The 18,799-nt window shown below is 43.1% G+C and overlaps 1 protein-coding gene across 6 annotated transcripts in view; it reads right to left on the bottom strand.

Annotated features, from left to right (window-relative positions):
- The window catches only part of SEPTIN10 (septin 10), a 51,987-nt gene that overhangs the window by 26,226 nt on the left and 6,962 nt on the right, over window positions 1-18,799 (bottom strand). For 3 of the 6 annotated variants that reach the window (XM_072951202.1, XM_072951203.1, XM_072951201.1), the window contains exons 2-4: window positions 7,184-7,252; window positions 3,051-3,171; window positions 2,444-2,639 (exon numbers count right to left, since the gene is read on the bottom strand). In XM_072951202.1, the coding sequence (XP_072807303.1) occupies window positions 2,444-2,639; window positions 3,051-3,171; window positions 7,184-7,252 (386 nt within the window). Of the gene's footprint in view, window positions 1-2,443; window positions 2,640-3,050; window positions 3,172-7,183; window positions 7,253-8,266; window positions 8,452-18,799 lie in introns of those variants that run through there. The other 3 variants (XM_031691945.2, XM_031691944.2, XM_072951204.1) reach the window with 3 other exon arrangements.

Genomic DNA, 18,799 nt, shown 5'->3' with positions numbered 1-18,799 from the left:
GTGATATGCAGCTAAAGCCATGCTTAGAAGGTCATTTATAACCTTAAATGCATTAGGCTGAGAATCAATGAGAAATTCAAGCAAATTAGATCAGAACTGAAAGAAAGGTAAATTATAAAAGCAGAAATTAATAAAACAGGAAAAACAAGAAGTATAAAACTGAGGATCAATAAAGCCAAAATTTGAAAAGACCAAGTAAACTGACCACACTTTGTCGAGACTGACCAAGGAGAAGAGAAATAAGCACAGATAACCAGCCCCAGGGAAGAGCAGCAGACACCATACAGACGATGAAGACAATAAAAAGACACTATAACAGTCACATCTTTAGTAACAATATTTGGGAATTTGGATCAAATAGACAGATTCCTGGAAAAATGTGAATAATCACAACTATCTCAAAAAAAAACCCTCTAAATTTTCCTATAATCATTAAAGAAAATTAATTAGTAACTCAGAATCTTTCAGGAAACTCCAGGCCCAGACAGGTTTTATCAGCAAGCTCCACCAGTTATTCTAAGGAAAAATAACTGCAATCTTACACACAAAATTTTCCAGAAAAGAGTGAAAAACTCCCCAAACTCATTTTAGAAGGCTGACATATCTTGATTAAAAAAAAAAAAAAGAGTGTAAGAGAAAGTATCGGTTGAAAACCTCACTTATAGACATCAGATGCAAAAATACTAAAAGGAAAAAAATTAATACAGCACAATATAAAAAGATATAAAATGGTATCAAAGACTGCAAGGTTAATTTACCAACAAAAAATTAGTTACTGTTCATTTTATTAAAGAAAAGAAATGACATTTTCTCCACAGAATGAAAGAAAACAATGTCCACAATCTCCACTGACCCCAAGGGAATCCTGTCAGTCCCACCAGTGCAGTCAGGTACTAAACTGAAAGTAAGGAAACACAGACCACTGCCTTCAGCCATGACAGAGGCAGGGGACTGGATCTACCCTACACACACCTGGACAAAAGACGTGAAATGGGTTTCAGACACAGGACAACTGACATAAAAACTGTCATCACGGGGAGCGAAACGAACAGGGGAGCCTCCTGCCTGTAGACAAGTCTCCAGGTGCAGCGCAGAGATGGGGGCTCAGGGGCCAGGGCGCTGCACCCCATGGGAGAGAGCTGGGGAGCTGGAGCTGCAGCCGTGCCGGGAGGAAGCACCCACCTGCGGGGCATGAGGGGACAGGCCCAGAGGTGGATGTTTCCTATACGACAGTAATGGCGGTGGTTAGAAACTACACAACTGTCAAAATGGACTGAACACTGAGAAAACCAATGCATTTTATTTATTCTATGTAAGTTACACATCAATAAAATGTATTTAAAAAGAAACAAAAAACTAGAAAGGAAGAATATGCCCTTATTTGCAAATTATACTATTACATACATAGAAAACCTAAACAAATTTTGAGATGAATTATTGGAATTAATCAGAGAATTCACAGAAGTTGCTATATGCAAGATCAATTATATTTCCATACACCAAATGGCAAATGAAATATTTTTAAGATATCATTTACGAGAATGATCAAAAATGCCAAAGATCTAAGAATAAATTTAATTAAAGCTATATCCAATTTCTCTATAGAAGACTATTTAAAAAGCAACATGTCACAGGCCTTTGCCTCCTGTACCAAGCTGCTTCTTCCAGAAAGCCCACAGAAATCGTGTTCTGAAATCTAAAGCAGGACACACACATGTGCTGAAAAGGCTGACACACAGAGAGAGGCTGGCACATAAAGAGAGTGCAGTGTTTCCCTCTAAAACAAACCTTAGGCAACCAGGAAACTACCTCCTATAATGAAAACATGTATTTCAGAAAGGAAAAAGAACAAAAAGTCATTGCTTTACCCCAGTCTATTTTCTCTTCTCATAGTTTAAATTTCATATAGAATCTATAATCAATCTTTATAATACCATGGTAGAAATGAAGAAATATAAAATATAAACATAATATAAAATATAAATTAAAATTTCACTGTCAAACCTTTCCTGCAATGCTTAATAATGTACCTGGCTAATTTGGTTAGAATTACACCATGGATTTGGCCATTATATATTTGCCATGAATGCCATGTTTTTTTAAAAATTTTCTCCTCACCAAGACAAATCCTACCTGAAAATTAGTACAAATCATTTAATATTCACTGAATTCTCATATCAGGAAATAATTAAAACTACTTTTGCTGAAATACACACTTTTAATACTGTGATTCAAATTATTATAAAGGAATTAGATAACTGAATAGAAAAATGTCAATTTGATAACAAGAACAAAATACTGCGGAAGTATTGAAAAATTAAAAGTCTGGGAGGAAAGGCGTGAGCAGAAAATCAGCAGAAAAGCAATTCATAGCACGTGGGGCAAGAAGGCAGAGGTCTTGAAATAAGAAAACTCGGTTTTATTACAAGAGGAAAACACGTACCTCTCTTCTTTGTTTATCTGGTCACCAAAGCCCACCGTATTCACGATGGTCAATTTCAGGTGAACATTACTTTCCTGGAGTTCATATGTCTGAGCTTTAAGTCTAACATGTGGGTAAAAATGTGAGGACTCATGGTCTTCAAAGTTAGTATTAAACAATGTGTCAATCAGCGTTGATTTTCCAATTCCAGTCTCCCCTGAAAGAAATGCAAGCACATCTTCACAAGTGCACAAGATGAACGAGGAAAAACAGCACAGTGAACTCTTACAGTGGTTTCCAGGATCCCAAATATTTCAAATATTTCAAAGGCTGGGTTGTCCCTGAAAGAAATAGATGCTAAGGCTGGTCCACTGAGTCACCAGCAGAGCATAAAAATAAGTCATGTGTGCTAAGTCACTCAGAGCTGTGAAGAAAGAGCTGAAATGTTTAAAGGACAAACGAAGCCTGAAGCAGGACAGCTAAGGAGAAAACCTGATAGGCTTTAGTAACTGAAAACAATCTGGGACCATGATCTCAAGCTGCTAGCACGGCAGCTCCCTGCTCACGACAAGAAGGTGGGGAGCACAAGGGGCAGGAAGGGATAGTCTGGAGGGAGGCTGGCACTTACCCACGCAGAGGATATTAAAGCAGAAGCCTTGCTGAATCGACCTGTTGACCAGCTGATCAGGCAAACTCTCAAAACCCACATGGCCAGACATGGTTAAAGAACGAGTATTATCTTTTTTTTGCTGAAAGAAAACAAAACAACAGCAACAACGAAAAAAAAAAGGTTTACTGAAACAGGGTGTCGGCATATGAGAAAGGATAAACATAATTTACCAAAGAAACTCAAGACTTTGATCATTATACCTCCCTCAAGACACAACTGATTAAGTTTGTGAGAAAGGATGAAGACTATCAGAAAAATAAAAGTATAGGGAAACATACAAGAGAATTTTTTGCTTGTTTCAATTTCTTGAAAATATAAATTGACTGTTTAAAGCAATAACCACCATGTATTACAGGATTATAATATACGGAGAAGTAGAACGTATGACAGTGAGAGCACAGAAGACGGGAGGGGTGGAGTCACCCCGCTGTAAGGGTTCCACATTATACACCAAGTGCTACGATACTGTTTGAAGGCAGTGAGGGGTAAGTTAAAGCCCACATTAATTACTACTTTACAAAATAAAACACCAAAGAGTTTTAGCTAGTAAGCCAATGGTAGAGATAAAATGCATGATAAAAATATTAAATCAAGAGAAGGCAGGAAAAGACTAAAAATGAAAGAACAAATGAGACAAACAGAAAACTAACAGTCAGTTGGCGGATTCAGACCAGCCGTGTCCATAACTAAACAGAAGGGGTCTGAGCCAGTGCTTTCCAGCAGAACCTCCTGAGATGATGGGGCGTCCGGAGCTGAGCCAGCAGCAGGTGCTACTAGCCACCTGCAGACACTGAGCACCTGGATGTGACACATGCACCTGAGGAAGGAACTTTCAAATTTTATTTAATTTTAACTAATTTAAATTTAAATAACTGCATGTGACTAGTGGCCACCATACTGGACAGGGCAGGTCTAAACTTTTCAGTTAAAAGAAGGAAACTGTCAGAACCGGACAAAAGAGCAAAACTCAACTATATGCTGTCAATGCAGTAACTGACAAGCTGATTATAAAATCCATATGGAAAGGCAGAAGGTTTAGAATAGCTAAAATAACTGTACAGAAGAACAAGCTGAAGGACTTACACTCACTACTGTAAAGCTACCACCAGCAGGCGCGGCCACCCTCAGGTGTCCTCTATGCAGGTGCACGAGGCTGGGGGCTGAGGCAGAGGCTGGGCACCAAGTCCAGGAGGGAAGTCCCCGGCACAGTGACCACACTGGACAGCTGGGACAAAGGACGAGCACCCTGAGCCCCTGCACCAGTGTCCTCACCAGCCAAGCCCATCACCCACTTTACAAAGGCGTTCGACCTCCTCATGCACCAGCCTGTGACCCCGGGGAGGTTTACAGAGTGCAGCACACCAAGAACAGGTATTGCTACTACCACCGTGAGTTCCATTGGTGCTGGACATCAGAGTGCAAGGAAAAGGACGTCTTGTGCATGTTTGAAGCAGAAATGCAATGGAGACTGCAAAGCTGACCAAGAAATTGTCAGCATTATCCAGGAAAGGCTGAAGGCTGGAAGGTGAGAGCTACAGGCAGAACTGTTCCAAGGAGCTGGAGCAGTTTAGCCAGGTGGCCAAGGCCTACCAGGACCACTGTCACGACCTGGGGCCCCATCACTCTGCCAGGAAGTGCCTGGCAAACAGAAGCAGAGGATGCTGGTGGAGAGAAACGCTGATAAAGAGGCTGCTGGTGCCTGAGGCGGCTCCTTGAACCCTCTCATGTGACCGTCACTATTGCTAAAATAAAGAGTAATGGAATTTGTCTCTCCAGTGTCTTACTGGCCCCACTTTCCTTGCAAATTCAGCCATCACTTAAAAAAAATAACCAAAAAGCAACTATAAAAAATAAAATTTTTTTAAATAAAAATAAAGCTATAATCACCAAGTGATATCTTGGTGTGATAATCTGGTATTTGTCTATTTGCCTACTTCATCAAAATTAAAAACTTATAATCATCAAGGAATATGCAAGTCAGACTGGGAGAAAATATAACATTTATGACAAAGCACTCGTATTCAGAATACATAAAGAATGTGTAAGATTCAGTAACAAGACAACCTACTTTATTAAAAAAAATGGGTGAAACCCTTGAATAGACACTTCACAAAGAAGATAACAAAATAAATAGGCAGTAAGCAAATGAAAGAGTGCTCAACATTATTAGTTACCAGGGAAATGTAGACTAAAACTACACTCAGATACCACTGAACAGCCACTAGACTGGCTAAAAGTAAGAAGGCTGATAATGTCACGTGGTGGAGATGACGAAGCACATGGGAACTCCAGTGCATTTACTGGTGCAACATGAGCCAGCCCAGCCACTCTGGAAGACAGGTGGTGGTTTCCTAAGAAGGTAAAGACAGAACTGTGCAACCAGGCACCAGAGGTAACTAACATCCATCCACACAAGGACTCACACACCAATGTTCACAGCAGCTTTACTGCAAACAGGCAAAGACTGGAAACAACCAAATGTCCAACAACTGGTGAGCGCACAAATTAGTGTAGCCACACAGTGGAATCCTGAACCCCAGACACATTCCACACATGGGTAAATTTCCTAAGCTAAGTGTATAAACAGTGACTTAGTTACTATGATTTGAGTTTCAAAAGGTACATTTTTTCATATATTCTCATATATGAATATGAATAAAAATGTCTCAAAGGGTAGTGACAGACTATTGAGACTGGTGACCTCTGGGGAGTGGACTTGGAGGTGGAGGTGAGAAAGATGTGCTTTTGATTGCATACGGCAGGAGAGTCTAAGATGATGGCCCCCAGTGTACCCACACCTTCAACCCGTTTAATCAAACACGAATCCGGGTGCTGCTGTGAAGCATTTTACAGATGTAATGTAAGGGACTCGCCTTTCCAGTTCCCCTGCTGATGGGTGGCAAGGACCTAAGAATGACCTCCAGGAGCCGACAGCAAGCAGCCAGCGAAGAACTGAATTCTGCGAACAACCTTCTGGGAGGGGAGCCTCCGGATGGGAACTAGCAGCGAACACCCGGCGGGAGACCTGAGCGGAGGAAGAGCCAGTGGAGCCGTGCCCAGCTTTTCGACCACAGGCTCTGAGTTAATAAAACAAGGGGCTTTAAGCAGCTCTCGCTGCCGTCTGTCACAGAGCAACAGAAAACCAGAGCACAAGCAAGTTGTGCCCCTCAAGCCCCTTTCAGTGAGGTAAGCGTGCCATCTTTGTGATTTAAAAAGAAGAGGCTTTTCAAAAATGTGGGAATGGCCACTATAATTTAATGAAGAAGTGGGGCTGGAGAAAATGAGGACTAAGCAGTGAGCACTCGGCACTAGTCACTGAGAGGTGACAGTAGTGTCAGCAAAGCAATGTGTCAGAAGGCAGATTAAGTCTGTGATTCAAAAAGAGATCCAAAAAGATTTTAAAGTCTGTGAGGTGATAAAACAAAGATGGAATGAGAGAAAAAAGATAAAAAGGATGGCAGTTTGGTGGCCAGATTATCATTTATCAAAACTGTGGGGACCTGAGCACGTGTGGAGGAGGAAAACACAGGGAGAAACTGGAACCCAGGACTGAAGGGAACCGTTTAATCTGACTGATTATCCACATGTGTATCTGCAATTTGATTTTTAAAAATTGACAACTCACCTCATTCACCAATTTAAATTTACTCCCCCTTTTTAAATGTAACTTTTAATACGAATTACCAAAACACACCCCTCCTGTACAGACACACTTGGGAACCTTTGGAAGCACTAGGATCTGACCTCGCACTCAGGAAGGCGTCTGACAGGCCGGGCAGTGGCCTCCTGCTCTGTCACTACCAGGGGCTGCCAGCACCCTGACAAGAGTCGCGCCAGTCCCCACGGATGCTGTGGCAGCAGCTGGGGTTTGAATCTGCTTAATGTTGGGGGTGGGGGTTGAGGGGCAGAGACACTGCAGACACTCAACAATTATTCAATTCATCATTGATTTTTTTAACTTGAATCAATATAAAAGTTAATTCATATTCAAGGTAAGTACCAACAAGAGCCCGTCGGGTCTCTCTGTAGTTACCCAGAAACCACAGAGGCATCCAGAGTACAAGGCAGACCCACTGAGAAGATATACTCACATTCTGTTCACTGTCAGGCAGTTGGGAGGGCATACCAGCTGTTTTTGCTGCCATATGAGACTGAAAGAGCTGAAAAAGAAAAAAAAAAAATAGAAGACATAGATTCTTACTCAAAAAACACCAATATCTAAGTAATATTTTTACATCAAAAAGGAATTCCAATATTGTCATTATCACCAAGTTTTGACTTGTAATCTACACAAATGACACGTTTAAAGCTGGTTTTCCTGTGGAAGGAGACTGGCACGGGTCAGTAACAGAATATCCCACACGTGATACACATTATTGCACTTACCCACACACACACACACACACACCAAAAAAAAGTAAAAAAATAGCAAACTCCCATTCACATCCAGGAAGGCAAAGAACATTACTTTTATTTAGATTTTATGGGATTAAAAAGGGAAAATAAGCTATTTCACTTAAAATACTCTAGAAGCCAAGAAGGCACTCAAAATTAGGTATATTCACTACAGCGTGCCAGGGGAAACAGAAATATTAATGTTCCAATTTCAGTATAGCTGGGACAGCAGGGATTTCAGTCTGAACAAGTCTCTCAGTTATCTTATTAAAATATAATTAGGATTCTGAAGGTTAAGTAACTCACCCTAAATCCTACCAGCCAAAGAGTTGTAGACGCAGGTCTAACCTGACTGCAAAGCTGGGTTCCCTCTACGGAACCGAGCGCAGACCGAGCGCAGACCGAGCGCACGGTCAGTGAGTTCGCAAGGAGCGGGGAAGGCAGAGTTGTGGGGATTTCAGAGCCGCCTCAAAGGTGCTGCCACCCTGCTTCAGAGCACAGCACAAGGCACTGAGGACACGCAGCATTTCCAAAAAGTGGTATCAATATGGATGTAGTCAGAACAAATGCAAAGAGCGCCAATGAGAACACAGAGCAGAGTAAGTTCCCTTCCTCCCTTGAGCCCTGAGAACCCCCACAGCTCTCGCCCTCAGAGGCCACCAGACACGCAGGTACCTCCTGGAGGGAACGATGCCCGCGTCAGCACCCGTGAGCATGCACTCTCTGGTTTATGCACACAGCACACGCCCACCTCTGCGGTGGGTTTCCTTCGCACTTACCTCATGGTGAAGGCTGTCCCACCATGGAAGCTGCCTCAGTCCACCCGCGGGGCGCTCCCCTGTCCTGTCATGACGCGATACGCGGGTGCACTGTCTGCGCCGAGGCAGCCCCTGGCCTTTAACTACAGCGAACGCGCTGCAATGAGCAGCTCTGCCCGTGCGGAGGGTGAGGGGAAACCCTGTGCTGCAACAACACCTCAAACCGCCCCAGCACACCCCCTGGGGCTGCAAGCACAACCCCACACACACAAGGGCACGTCAGGGCTGCTTTCTACACCACCTTCCTCTGGTCCCTCTGGGTAACACAAGCTTTGGAAGGTGGGCCCTGGGACTGAACAGGATGCACAGTGAGTCCAAACCCTGAGCAGCCAACCGAGCACACCGTTCCGGCAAGAAACGGCTCTGGCCAGTGAGAAGAGGCCCCTGCATCAGAGCCACAGCTGAGGCCTCGAGCAGGCTGCCCAGAGGGAACCAACTGAGTGAGAGCAGGACCTCCACGCGGGGTCTGCCAAGGCAGGGATGGACATCAGGTGCCACTCGTCTAACTGAACTTCACCTACCACAGAGCTTTAATGAAAATTAATCTTTAAAATAGTACAGTAGCAAAGTAGTTTCAAGGTTTTTATATAATGGATAGCATTGCTAGATTTTTGTAAAATGCTGCTTAGGAAGCAGTTTCATTGATAAGTAAAATTTGTTTAGAAAAAATATGATAGGTTTGGACTCTATCATTAAACTTTGACTAATAAAACCAAGGTTACACTTCTGTCATTTATGTACCTTCACAGCAAATATCTACTTTTGTTTATTCATTTCCTGTGTTTCTGAACACCTGCCAAAAAGCCTACTTAAAATCTCCATGGATAAGCGTTTTGATCAGCAAGTACAAATGAGTCACATAAAAGTATTATAGTTGTTTTTAATATTGTCCACTGGTATTACCTGACTAGGCAAATTTCTAAAACGGGTTTTAGAATGAAAACAGTTTTTAATAAATTAACATGACATTATCAAAGATAAAATATCAAGGGGACAGGAGTTGACCCAGTCCTTCTAGTGGCAAACCCTAAATTAAAAAAAATCTGACAGTGGAATTCCAGTCTGCTCTACCACTGACTACCTAGTGCGAATACTGTGCTGGGGAATGGGTCTCAGGCGGAAAAGACACAGTCCTGGATCTCAAGAACTTAGAGAAACACAAGGTCAAAACAGGCAATCAGATCTCACTCCGGGGCACAAGGGAGACTAAGAAAATCACTGCCTATACTTGACAACAGTCAGCAGCTCTTATTGTAAATACATGCATACATCATCTGTAAACACACACGTATTTAAAACTACACACCTACATCCTGGAAAGAAAAGACTGATACAATACCTTTTAACTTCTGGGAAGTCTAACACATTTTTTTTAAAAGTTGTCATACATGACGAATCACAGAAAAGTGCCAGAACATTTTGGGAAAGGTCAGGTTCTCCACCTCCTTCAAAACTTCAATGTGGGTAGTATGGGCAACAGTCTGTGCTGGGGTCCCCAGGAGACAGGTGGTACGTGACCTTTCTCCTATTGGTCAATTACGGGAAAACATTCAGTGATTCTTCCACAACAGGACCCTAGATTTCCTGACAACCTTCCTGACCCTCTTGGAAACAATCCTGAATACTTGGTTTTCATTTTAACTTCACTTTACCAGTTTTTATCTTTGTAAAACTAATCCAAGAAATGGAACCAAAGTTTTCAAACTGTCCTCTAGAGTTTCTTTGAGCTCTCTAAGACAAAAAAAAAAAAAAAGAGAATGAAAAAGCAAAGAGTGGTCAATAGTGATCTGGGCCTACTTTATGGGTTTTAAGAGGTCAGGGTTCAAGAGGGGTTTTAAGCTCAAAAAACCCCACAAAATACCAAAAACCACAAAGACCTTACAGTAATGTGTATGTAGCTGCTTAAAGTACAAATGCAATCGTGTTTTGAAATTACTTTCCCCTCCTTAATTAGGAAAGGCATATTTTATTATCAGACAAAATACCATGTCTAACTGTGTCACTTTAGTAGCACTGCAGTGAACATCCCTCTGCAGCAGCCAGAGGTATGCCCTGGGATGTCCCTTCAGCAAGAAGGCCCCTCTGGTCACACAGACTGCAGTCAGCAGCAGCCTTCCTGCAGAGACGGGAGCCCAGACCACTCCCTCCCCAGGCAGTCCCAGCCAAGGGCGGAGCAGGGCGGGGTGTCAGGGCCTGGGCCTCGGGCCCTCCCTGAGGATTCGGCTTCCTAACCTCTCTATGTCCAGGGCTGCCAGGATCTGCATTTGGGATGCAGCCTCTACTCTCCAGTCCTAATCCTCCCCTCTCCTTCAGGGCATGACCTCCCCTGCCCTCCTCCCACCCCTACTCAATCTCTTCAGCATCTGCTTCGGGGAGGACCCCCACACACACCTGTACAAGCATACATCAATCACTGTGTGCATCTGGTAGTTCCCTCACAATAGATCCCTAGAATGTAATCACCCATCCGAGATGCAAACATACTGCCAAACTGCTTACGTTTCCAAAATCATAAAAACAGTGTCCATTTCACTACATAGTCATCAACACAAGGTGTTAACAATTTTTAAGCATCAATTTGTTAGGGAAACACTGAAATCTTAATTTGACTTCTGGTATTTTGAACATTTTTTTTCAGGTTACTGGCCTAAAAAGTATATAGTATATTTTCATACATCACCAGTTCATGTTTCCCCCACATTTACCTATCAGGGTATTTCTTTTTTGTCTGTCTTATTAACAAGACCTGTTGGAAATAACTCCATGCTTGTCATATGCAGAACAAATGTCTTTTCCTGATTTGTCACTGATCTTTTCGATTTTCAGAGTCCAATCTATCGATATTTCCTGTTAATGGCTTCTTCCTTCATATGTTACACAGAAGTTTTTAAGGCTTCTAAAATTTACTTTCTAGTACTGTGTGAGTTACAGAAAGCTTGCTTTTCCTCAATGTTGTTGGCCTACGGTACCATCAAGGGACAACAAAGTATATTCAAACATCTGTAGTTGGCCTTATGGAGATGAATCTCCCACGGGAAAAACCAGGACCCATGATCCTACTGTGGAGGCAGAACTGACACAGCAAAGAGATTTCTGACGGTCTAGAGCTGTCTAACAAGAGTGGGATGCGCTGACTGGGGTCTCAAGACTGGGGCTCAGCTGTTGGTCTTGGAGGTCAAGCAGTCACACAGTAACTGTCAACAGGGCAAACTGTGGAAGCAATTTCCGTACTGAGCAGGAAGCAAAAACAACGTTCTTCTAAGAGCACCTCACCTCCAGCCCAGACAACATGACTGAATGCCCTGAGCAAGCAGTGCGGCCAAGTCTGTGACGTGACAGACAATGAAGAGTGAGTCATGGAAACTGCAAGTGCAGACAAGACAGGCTGAGGAAGGAGACACACAGCCGCACCTCGCGGACATGGAAAGGTTCTATAAATGAAAAGTGGATGAATTCCTGTGAGAGGGAGCATGTTACATGCAGGCCAGGTGAGGGGAAAACAGAAGAACTTGTTAAAAAGACTTAAAACTGACAAGGAACATTAAGGGGAGAGAAGAACACTGAGGGATAAGTGTAAAGCCTGTCAATACACATTGCTCTTCATTTATTCCACAAATTTACTAACAGCCTGCATTTTCAGGAACCCAGGCATTGAAGCTCGAAGGTGAGTAAGTCCTGTCTTCGCAAGCTGATTTGCGCACAGGTGGGAGACACGCACACGGCTATGGACAGGACGCAGCAGCGGCTCGTAGCGTAATGACCCTGCCCGGGCAGAGACACTGCCAAGACGAGGCTTGAGGTGAGACTTGAAGGAGACATAGGGATTCTCCTAGCAAACAAGAAAAGTAGGTAGAGGATTCAGTGTGTGCAAAAGCACATGAGCACTCTTGGCGTGGTTGGAAGCTGCAGCCATTTCAGTATCATTTATGCCGAGGAGGCCGAGGCTTATGAGCAAGGAGGATGGCAGAGGAGAGAGGTGAGGCTGCAGAAGGCAACGGGGCAGGGCACCCCCTGTGCCTCGGCATGAGGCCAGGAGCCCTGTCAAGCATCCCAGACTTAAGGTAACTCAATAGATATCACTGCCTAACAGGAAAGAAAATTTGAGTTTAAGGCTCCTAGGCGCCCCCAGATCCCTCAAGAGGCTTCCACCTAGCTGCCCAAATCTTAGTCAAGTGTACAGTTAATCTAGGGTAATCTTTACACGGTTATTAAAAACAAATGCAGTGTTAATTCCCATTTCTCCTCAGGTGTCCACTGACTCCATAAGACTTGTCTCCTTTCACACTGGGAGCCCTGAAAGTGCAGCCCAACTCACTGAGCAAGTCTGCTTACTTTTCAGACTGAACACAGTTAATACCATACCCCTAGTCACAGGCTGCAGTGTAGAAGTTATTGTCCCATTTTTGAAAGTCATAAAAAGATAAATCTTCAAAAGGAATGACAAAAGTTTCATATACTAAGAGTCTATACTGAAATACTGGCCATAGGGAATATTTTTACAAAGATTAGAATCAATAATTATGAACAGTGAGAGAAATTATATGATGGGATATTAATTAATATAATGGGAAATTATATGATGGCAAAAAAATATTGAAGACTTTATTGAACCCTGGTTACAAGTAAAAATTATGCATATGAACAAGCATATACAGTCTGATTCTGGAAGGAAGAAAATAAGTATTTCCTTTTCTTCTTGATATCCATTGCTATTATCACCTATGTGAATTTAACAAAGACTAAAGTAGAAAAAAAGAACGTCTTCCTTAAATTCTACAAAAATGCACATAATCTACAGATATGTACTAAGTGCCTACTATATTCCAGGGACTGTCCAAAGCACTGGGGCTGAATAACAACAAAACTAAAAAACAGCCACCATGGGGCTTCCATTCCAGTTGGCGGAGGCAGGCAGAAATCCAGTAGAGCAAATGCTGGGATGTGTAGTAGAGAATAATAAATGCAATAGGAAAGGAGGGTGGGGTCGGAAATGAGGAGGAAGCATGGTGAGGGGACCGCTGTGAACAGGGTGGTCAGGGAAGGTGCAGTGCAGCCAAGACCAGAAGGAGCACAGGGAGCAGAGCCGGTGAAGCGGCAGCTGAGGAAGAGCACTCCGGGCGCAGGGATGACAACTGCAGGATCCTGAGCCAGGGATGTGCTCTCATGTTGGATAACAGTGAGCAGGCTAAGGAGCGGAGGGTCGGGGTGGGGGGCGCAGAGCAGGGCCAGGCCAAGCAGGATGCTTGTCTAAGTCTTGGCTCTGAAGGTTTTCAGCATAAAGGAGCATGAGTTACCTTTGTACTCAAAGGTTCGCTCCAGCTACTGTGTCGAGAGCAGACTGTAGAAAGGCTAGGTAGAGCAAGGAGACGAGCTACGAGGCTAAGACATTAATCCAGGAGAGAGATCCCAGCAGTACTGAGCAGGCGGGAGAGGTCGGGTGTGGTCACACTCTGGACCCACCTCAAAGGCAGGGCCAAGAGAACTTGCTAAAGGCTCAGTGTGGAGTGTGGGGCAATACAGACAATGATTTGCTCCGTTTTCGGCTTGAGCAACAGAGAGGAGGAGTGGGAAGATGGTAGGATGAGGGGGATTAGGGAAGATAGAAGTTCTCTTTGGAACACGTTAAACTGAAGATGCCTATTGGATACTCAAGTGAAGGTCCCGAGTAGGTACTGGATAAACAAGCCGAGAGTGCAGAGATAACCAGACTGGAGGTAACAACTCTGAAGTCATTCACATACAGCAAGTACTCAGGGACCAGACGAATTGCCCAGGGGGAGATGGCACTTAGAATAGAGAAGGGAACTCAGATCTGAGCCCTGGGGGGACACCAGCATTCAAAGTCTGGGGCACTGATGAGCAACCAGTCCAAGTGACTGAGAAGGCACAGCCAAAGAGGGTAAAGGAAACCCAGAAGACTGTGGCATCCTGGAAGGCAGGTGAAGAAAGCATTCGGGAAAGAAGGGGTGTCACTCCTCATCCTTGACCTACAGTGTGTGGCTGCTTTCAGGCAATAGTGTACAGCTGCACAGTTGTGACAGAGCCCACATGGCACACAAAGCCAAACACGTTTACTACTTGACCCTTTAAAGAAAATGCTCGCCAACCCTTGCCCCAGAAGGATGAGAGGCTGAATGAATGAGGAGCAGGTGGTACAATTTTTTGACAGCATCAAGGCCTCCTGAGCTTCGTGGTTGTGACATGAAGGGATGTCCCTCCACCACACTCAGCTGTGAGGGCACAAGAGCGGAGTTCAGGCACAGCTTGACTTAGGTGGCTGGTGTTTGCCAGGGAGAGTGATGAAGCCAGCAAGCCAGGCGGCTGAGACTGCACGCAACCAGGATGGGCTTAGAGCCGGGCGCAAAGGGACAAGAGGGCGCGGAGGGTGGGAGGGAAGGGAAAAGGCGGTGGGATCGGAGGACTGCAGGAGTAGGAGAAGCTGAGGGAGTGAAAAGGCAAGGGAGGAGGGGTGGTCAGAGCAGAAATCTGCAGATGCGATTATGAGGGGTGCCGTTACTTACCAGGACAAGGTCCAGGGATTCACTACCAGAGAAGAGGCTAAAGTGGGGCAGAGAACAAGACACTGAGATGCCCGCGGTTGCACAGATCTGACGTTAGAGATCCATGGAGCCCCACAGCAAGAAGCATTTAAGCAACGACTCAACAAAGAGAGGTAGTGAGCATGCAGGGGACAGCTGAGTGAGACGGTCAGGTAAGAGGAGGTGAAGGATGGGGAGTGGCAGAGAGGAGTAGCCAGGGTAACTGCCACCCGGGCCTGCGCTGCAGGCGTCCATGAGTGACAGGAGGCTCACAAACAGCCCCACTGGCCCCTTCACCCTCAGTCCCACATGAGGCTCCTTCTCCAAGTCAAGGAGCAAAGTGTGGGAAATGCTCTGAGGGCAGGAGAGGGACGTGGTCCAGAGCAGTCAGGTGGGGGGAGGCAGAACAGATTTTCAACAAGGTGCAAATGCCCCTCAACGGAGAGAGGACAGTCTTTTCCAGAAGAACTGGCCTCCCACATGCAAAAAAAAGAATTTTGTACAACATACAAAAATTAATTCAAAATGGATCGTAGAAGAAAAGGTATAAAATCTTTGTGGCCTTAGGCAAAGATTTCTTAGCTACAACACCAGAAGATGATCCATGGAGAAAAAATAATAAATTGACCTAATAAACTAAAAAACTTCTGCCCTTCAAAACGTATGGTTAAGAGATTGAAAAAACAAGACATAACTTGAATAAAAGATTTGTAAATCATTTATCTTATAAAGGACTTATGTAAGAAATATCTGTATTTTTTAAAACTTGTACAACTCAAAAGACAATGGCTCAATTTAAAAAATGGGAAAAGACTAGAACAGATACTTCACCAAGGATACAGAGATAGCAAATAAGCACATGACAAGATGCTCAACATCATTAGCCATAACGTAAGTGCAAATTAAAACACAAGATATCATACATACCTATCAAAATGACTTTAAAAAAAGACTATACTGGCAAGGATACAGAGTAACTGTTAGTGGGAATGCACATCAGTACAAACATTTTGGAAAACAGTTCAGCAGTTTCTTAAGTTAAAACCCACTTACTACACCACTTAGCAAATCTACTCCAGCTATCTACCCAAGTGAAATGAAAACTAATATTCAAATAAAAGCCTGTATGTGCATGTATACATATAATAACTTTATTTAAAACTGTTAAAAACTGGAAACTACCCAAATGTTCAGCTGGAAAAAGGACGAAAAACTAAATTGTGGCACATCCACACAATGCAATACTACTTAGCAATAAAGAGGAAAAATGCAACAACTTGGATGAATCTTACAGGCACTGCTCTCAGCTAAAGAAGCCAGCTCAAAGGCTACGCTACCTCTGTATATACGATCTCTGGTAAAGGCAGAGATGGGACAGAAAACTGATCAGTGACCGTCAAAGACCAAAAGCAGGACTGCAAAGAAGTACCAGGGAATGTGCAGTAGAGGGCGATGGAACCGTTCTAAATGTTTCCCCGTGGTTGTGGTTACACAATTGTATGCAAAACTCATGGAATTTTACACTAAAAAGGAGTAAATTTCACTGTACATATAAAAAGCAGTAGCTAACAAAAACTTACACTATCTGAAGACAAACTAAATGATTGAGACAATAAATGTATGATTATTTGTCAGCAGCAATAAAAAAGAAAATACAAAGCAAATGTGCAAATAAAAAATGCAATTAAAATATTTTCTCCAACTGTTCAAGTTACTATTCAGTATTAGGTTCTTTTTTGCTCTCAGAGCTATGGGGAAACTGTAAACTATAATCCTTTCCCACACAACAGAATCTCTGTTACTCTATGACAAGCAGCCTTATCTTTCCCCAAAACAGAGAGTCCCCAGAAATTGTCTCAATGACCCATGTTACAAGAGAGAAGAGCTAACATGACATCAGCATAAATGTATGGCTTAAGAGGGGTGCTGGAATTAACTGCTTACGGTGGCAAGAGACAGAAACATCTGGAGCACTAAGGAACTGCCCAAGCCACGTTGGGGGCCCAGGGCAAGGAGGTACCGTCATGACATGAGCAAAAATTGAGTCTGTTCAACAAATTTTGAGAAAGTTAACCCTCCTCCAAAAAAGCAGAGATAACAGTACTTGGCTCACGGGGTCGGGAAGGTAAATGTGCTAATGCAAGTCAAGCACTTGCCACAGTGTATGAATGATCATCAGCAATGGTAACATTCAGTTATCCCAGTGGTGCCCCATACAAAAGCGTACCTTGAATACATTAATGTTTGCAAAGATCTTCAGAGATTACTAGAGCACTAAAAAAATACAGATACACCTACAGAAGTTGAAAATACAAAGTTCCCTTTAGTTTTCAAAAAAATACATTAAATTTTAAAGCTATTTTTCTTCATGACTGGTAAATACAATTGAAAGCATCTCACAATATTTTAAGATTGAGTATGCAGACTGAGCCTGAGGTGAGTCTTCTTCCTAATACAATTGAAAGCATCTCACAATATTTTAAGATTGAGTATGCAGACTGAGCCTGAGGTGAGTCTTCTTCCTGCCTGAAATATTTCTTCTCTGCTAACCTATGGCCACCTCTTCCTCTAATATTCAGCCCAATATTGAGCTTTCGCAAAAAGTATTCACTCTTCATATACTTTAAAGGTAGTACAAATCACAAATTCACATATAGGTTGTATTTTCCAGAAGTTCATTTAAGTAAGTTTCTTGGATTTAGAATACAGTTTCCACAGAAACAATACTACAGTTAAGGTCCAAGTAGGTTCACAAATGTCTTAGTTAACCCATAATGTACCAACTACTGAGTCTTAGACTAAGTTTCCAAACCCAGCAGCAGATTAAGAAAAAAGACATCTGTTGCCCTAACCCTAGAAAGACTAAGTCTAGATCACATATTCTCAATGGGGATTATGACCCGCCCCCACCACAAAGGCGGCAGAAATTGGTTCTTGGAGGACAAAAAACATCAATGGTTTGTGGCCCTCCAAAGCTCAATCAACCCTAAGTGAAAAAAATGTATTCTTTATTATTAAATTTCTCTCATTATGAAGAACTTAATTATTTGGATCAACTAATTTAATAAGGCTAATTAAATCTACTATTAACTAAATTTGATTTAAATTTTTCTCCATAAAGGGCAATCATGAACAAAAGGTGGAGACACTGCTGTGGATAAACCCTGAAATAGGCCATGTCTGCATGTGGCACTTTCCCACCCGCCTCTCCACTCTGTCCTGCACTCCAGTCTCTTAACCCAGGTTGGTCCTAAATCAGCTGCCCACCTGTTTCACTCCTAATCAAACTCCTCGTCTCTCCACTCCGAGATCTCTCCAGCTGCTAGGAAAGTGACCTCTGACCACTCTCCCTGAGCCAACTCTACTTTCACAAGAGGAGACGTGGTGGGGACAACTCAATGCCCTTGTTTCTAATGCCCTGAATCACTGCCCTACAGACTGGGCATACTATACTACCTACCAATTTCCCACCCACACGTACAGTACAGCCCTAGTTAACTACTTATCTTAAAACAAAGCTCCTTTGGAACAAAGACATCTTCTAATTTTTGAAAATCATTCAAGAAATTCTGGCTTAATTAATAACTCAGAATAATGTTCCGGCTAAAGAGTACACACTCAACTAAGTGAAAATAACACTGCACAAACTATACTTGTCCCTGAATAAACTGGAGGACAGATCACTCACAAAATAGTTATGGTATCCACCAATATGCTCCCTGGTATTTCACTAGTTATGACTTCTGTCTACACATGTCACACTAGCAAGAACAAAAGGACTCCTCGCTGTCTCCATAAACGTAGCCCAAACACGGTAGGATAAACCTAATCTGGTTCTTAAGAGAAGAAAAGGAGACAGAGAAGACGTCCCACAGTCCTGCCTTGTTTTTTGGAAGTCCCTTGGTTGTGTGACAGTAGGCTGCCGGAAACTAGCTTGGAGGGGCCGGGAACTCAT

This window comes from Vicugna pacos, chromosome 28 (genome assembly GCF_048564905.1).
Source record: "Vicugna pacos chromosome 28, VicPac4, whole genome shotgun sequence".
Lineage (NCBI taxonomy): Eukaryota > Metazoa > Chordata > Mammalia > Artiodactyla > Camelidae > Vicugna > Vicugna pacos.
This window is presented reverse-complemented; position numbering and strand designations above follow the sequence as displayed.